We start from the raw sequence: 4,136 nt of genomic DNA, 5'->3' as shown, positions 1-4,136 counted from the left end.
TTTTACTGTTTTTGCTGTACTTTGGATCAAATAAATGCAGTCTTGGTAAGCATAAGACAATTCTTAAAAAAAAAAAAAAAAAATGTCTTCAATGTACCTTCCCAGTAAGGATGTCGCCATTCGAATCATTGATGAAGATGCCCCTCTTCTTCCCCTCATCAAATGGCCAGTAGGAGCCAGACGGCAAAGAGTTACTGATTCCGGGATCCTGATGAGGAAGCGCAAAAGAGACAAACACACAAGCTGCAGTTTACATCAAGAACACTTCAGCTAAATCCACAGTGACACAACCAAACGCTTTAGTGAGGGTTTCAACTGCAGTCATGTGAAACATTCAGTTGCCAAATCAGCCTCATGACTGTCAGTGTGATTCTACCGCTCCACAAAAAAGACGAGAGCCAAAAGAGGAAGTGTGTCAAATGGATATATTGCAGGAGAAGCATATTTTATAAACTCACAGAACACAGGAGTTCCTCTCATTTTGATTTTTAATTTATAAACAAATCTATTGAGTCTCCAAAAATTATTTAGGCCACAGTGAACATGAATGAATGTCATCACATATTAAACCAACTGGCATCTTCTAACAAAAGATGCAAGAGCTATCATTTGAGCGTGAAACTAACTTCAGTTTTCTGAAATGTTTTGGAGCAATGACAACCAACTGGTGTCAAGGTGATTATTAGTGGATGTATGAAGTCAGTTACCTTTCAAGACCATTTAGTTGTTCTAGAAGAGTAACTACAGGTGTAGTTCATTAATTTCACAAATGATTCTTGTGTAATTGTGTCAAAGTGTGTGTGTACCAGGATCATAACGTAGTGTTGATCATGTTTATGAAGGTCTTTCACAAGGTCAGGAAGGGTGGAAAAATTCATAGTGTCATAAGTGAAATCTAAAGCACGATCCATGTAGTCAATGTCATTCCACTGAACATCCTGAAAGACAGAAAAAAAAATCAGTTTGCTATTTGTACAATTTGCAATTAGTGCAAACATTTCTATTCCTTATGCTAAATGCATAATGTCAAGTCAGTGTTTTTCTGTGGTTCATCACAAAAGCAGAAATTTGACTTCTGAGATGATGCTCAGTGTTTGCTTTGGGGGTAAACTAGCATCGCTGATAGAGACCAGTTTTATATTACTATTATTTATTTACTATTACAGTATGTATATTTTTTTATTAGATTTTTTTTTTCATTTTAATTTTAGTTTCAATTTTAATAATTTTATGTGCTTTTGTCATAAGTCATATACAGTTTGTGTGTATATAGCTTTAATGTATTTTTATTTCAGTTTTTTTTATTACTTCAACTTATTTTTTTCAGTTAGTAGCCAAGCAAACATTTCCTTTTTTTTTTAAGTTTATTTTTTAAATAATATATTAATATTTTATTTAAGCTTTATTTCAATTACTGAAAAACAAAAAACAAAACAATTTAATCGTTTTAGTTAACAGTAACAATACTGATGGAGACAGACTGTAAAGTTATAGGCTACACTGTTTTTGTTTTTTTTCCGTGCTGAAATAATTTCATCATTTTTCTTGATGTCTGTCGAAAGTGTAAATCTGGTGGGCTACAGCAGAAGAGTTCAAATTCCAACCAATCAAACAACTACAGTACCTGAGGTATCCCATAATTACGCATTTCTTTTACAACATTCCATGTTTTGTCGCTTGACTTGTAGCCCCATCGGCAGAGATGATAGCCCAGAGCCCAGTAGATGGGCATTGCAGGCTTCCCTGTGAAAAAGAAAAGATACAATGATTAGTTCATGAACCTCATGTCAAAAATACTTATCAAATACTGCTCATGATGCTTGCTGACCTACAACATCCAAGTACTGTGCAATCACAGAGCTGGGATCCGGGCCTAGGAAAACGTAAAAGTCAAGGATTCCACCAATCATACGCCAGGTGAGAGCAGGAGCAGGCTGCAGAGCCACATCTACAAAGATTATTTACACAAGTTATTACTAAGTTCAGACAGCATATACTTACAAAAGCGTGAGAAGGCATTACCATTGTTTAATACCATATTTAGCATTTTAATAGCATTTTTTCAGACATGCACCACTGTAATGCCATGAAGTACCATGCATAAATGATTTACAAATATGGAACATTAAAAAATGTAAAAACAATTTTCACCTAAAAAAAAAATCTAATTAATTACAAAGAATGGTAAGTAACACATTAAATAAACAAAATTTTGAAGTAGAAAAACTGAAATAGTATATTCTTCTAAAAAGTACTCCAACAATCTGCTTCAACATTCACCTCAATGTCAATTTAGAATCACGTGTGCATGTGTGTGAGCCTACCCATTGCATTGCTATTGAGCATGAAAAACCCATGTGCCATTCCATCAGATTCCATGGAAAGATAAAAGGGATGGACGCCATAGAGGTTGGTCAGCTCCTGAAAGAACCGGCAATCAAGAAACACAGAACAGTTAGTGCGATCTGGAACATTTATTAATCTGGAATGATGCTTGAAGTGCTTTTAAAGGGGTCAAGTTATAATGTACAATGTAATATGGTCACCAATGGACCCTCTGCAGTAAATGGGTGCCATCAGAATGAGAGTCCAAACAGCTGATAAAAACATTAAAATAATCAACAAGCAATCCACACGACTGCAGTCCATCTATTAATGTCTTGTGAATTGAAAAGCTGCATGTTTGTTTTTAATCCATCATTAAGGATTTTTTACTTCAAATCCCTTGTTTCTGGCTAAAATACAAGCCCCCTATCCATAATGTTGCTTTCTCCAGTGAAAAAAAGTAATCTTTCTGAATCAGGAGAGAAATATACACAGGCCAAGCACTTTGATGTGAGAGGACAACAGGGGATGAACTTTTTCCCAGGAGGATGCATTATAATGGATTATGGACTTGTATGTTGGCCAGAAGCGATGGTTTGAAGTTAAAATCATCTTTTTGTTGTATTGTTTCTAACAAACAAGCAGCTTTTCACTTCATAAGATGTTAATTGATGGTCTGGAGTCATGTGGATTACTTGTGGATTATTGTGATGTTTTTATCAGCTGTTTGGACTCTCATTCTGACGGCACCCATTCACTGCAGAGGATCCATTGGTGAGCAAGTCATGAAATGTTAAATTTCTCAAAATCTGTTCCAAAGAAATAACAAACACTTCTATGTTAGATGGCCTGAAGATGAGCACATTTTTAGAAAAATAATAATAAATAAATAATTTTTGGATGAACTATTCCTTTAAGGCTTGTTATTCGATTTGAAACAGAACTGACAGATTCTTACGTCAGAAGACAAATGTCAAGTTACCATGGGTGGGACATCTCGAGCCCACATGGTGAGAGTGTTCCACTGGACGTCATGCAGAAAGTTGGAGCGATGTTCACCCAGTCCATATATGAAACGTGATGGTAATGATGTGGACATCTGCAGAAACTGATCCGCGTAGAAGAGAGGAGCTATGGATGTATTCAGCCTGACAGCACATGAACAGATGTTAATAACTCAATACTGATTCAAAGAGTTTTCTGGTCATCACTTCTAATGGTAAAAGAAACTAAATCATGCCATTTTTATTTATTAATTTATTTATTTTTTAACAGGTCTGTGTTTTCATGATAGCTGACGATAAACAGTACTTACAGTACAGTTCCTGTTTGTGTTCTCTTGACAATCAGCCCAAAAGGTTCTTTGATGAAGTCTACAGTGTAAGAGGGGTTTGATGATGCTGTTTTCGGAACCACAGGAACATCAATAGGCACCTCATACCTCTTTTCAGCCGGGTCTGTTATCTGTATGTGATACAGCAATACAAAAATAGAAAATAGTTAGTTTGAATTGTAGTAATATTTCAAAATATTTAAATAAATATTAATTAAAAGTTATTTTAGATTATTAAAAATTAACCATTTTAAATTATTAAAGGGGTCATATGATGTTGCTAAAAAGAACATTATTTTGTGTATTTGGTGTAATGAAATGTGTTTATGCGGTTTAAGGTTCAAAAAACACATTATTTTCCACATACTATACATTATTGTTTCTCCTCTATGCCCCACCTTTCTGAAACGCGTCGATTTTTACAAAACTCATCGGTCTGAAAAACGAGGTGTGCTCTGATTGGCCAGCTACCCAGTGC

At 35.1% G+C, this 4,136-nt stretch overlaps 1 protein-coding gene across 1 annotated transcript in view; it reads right to left on the bottom strand.

Annotated features, from left to right (window-relative positions):
- Nucleotides 1-4,136, bottom strand: part of LOC107722961 (lysosomal alpha-glucosidase-like) — an 18,240-nt gene that overhangs the window by 8,173 nt on the left and 5,931 nt on the right. The window contains exons 3-9 of the mRNA XM_016531460.1: nucleotides 3,641-3,789; nucleotides 3,308-3,473; nucleotides 2,325-2,421; nucleotides 1,829-1,948; nucleotides 1,625-1,743; nucleotides 807-938; nucleotides 98-208 (exon numbers count right to left, since the gene is read on the bottom strand). Of these exons, the coding sequence (XP_016386946.1) occupies nucleotides 98-208; nucleotides 807-938; nucleotides 1,625-1,743; nucleotides 1,829-1,948; nucleotides 2,325-2,421; nucleotides 3,308-3,473; nucleotides 3,641-3,789 (894 nt within the window). The remainder of the gene's footprint in view (nucleotides 1-97; nucleotides 209-806; nucleotides 939-1,624; nucleotides 1,744-1,828; nucleotides 1,949-2,324; nucleotides 2,422-3,307; nucleotides 3,474-3,640; nucleotides 3,790-4,136) is intronic.

The sequence above is a fragment of the Sinocyclocheilus rhinocerous genome, unplaced genomic scaffold, assembly GCF_001515625.1.
Source record: "Sinocyclocheilus rhinocerous isolate Xijiao unplaced genomic scaffold, SAMN03320098_v1.1 scaffold3, whole genome shotgun sequence".
Classification (NCBI taxonomy): domain Eukaryota; kingdom Metazoa; phylum Chordata; class Actinopteri; order Cypriniformes; family Cyprinidae; genus Sinocyclocheilus; species Sinocyclocheilus rhinocerous.
Note: the sequence above shows the minus strand (reverse complement) of the source record. Positions and strands in the feature narration are given on the sequence as shown.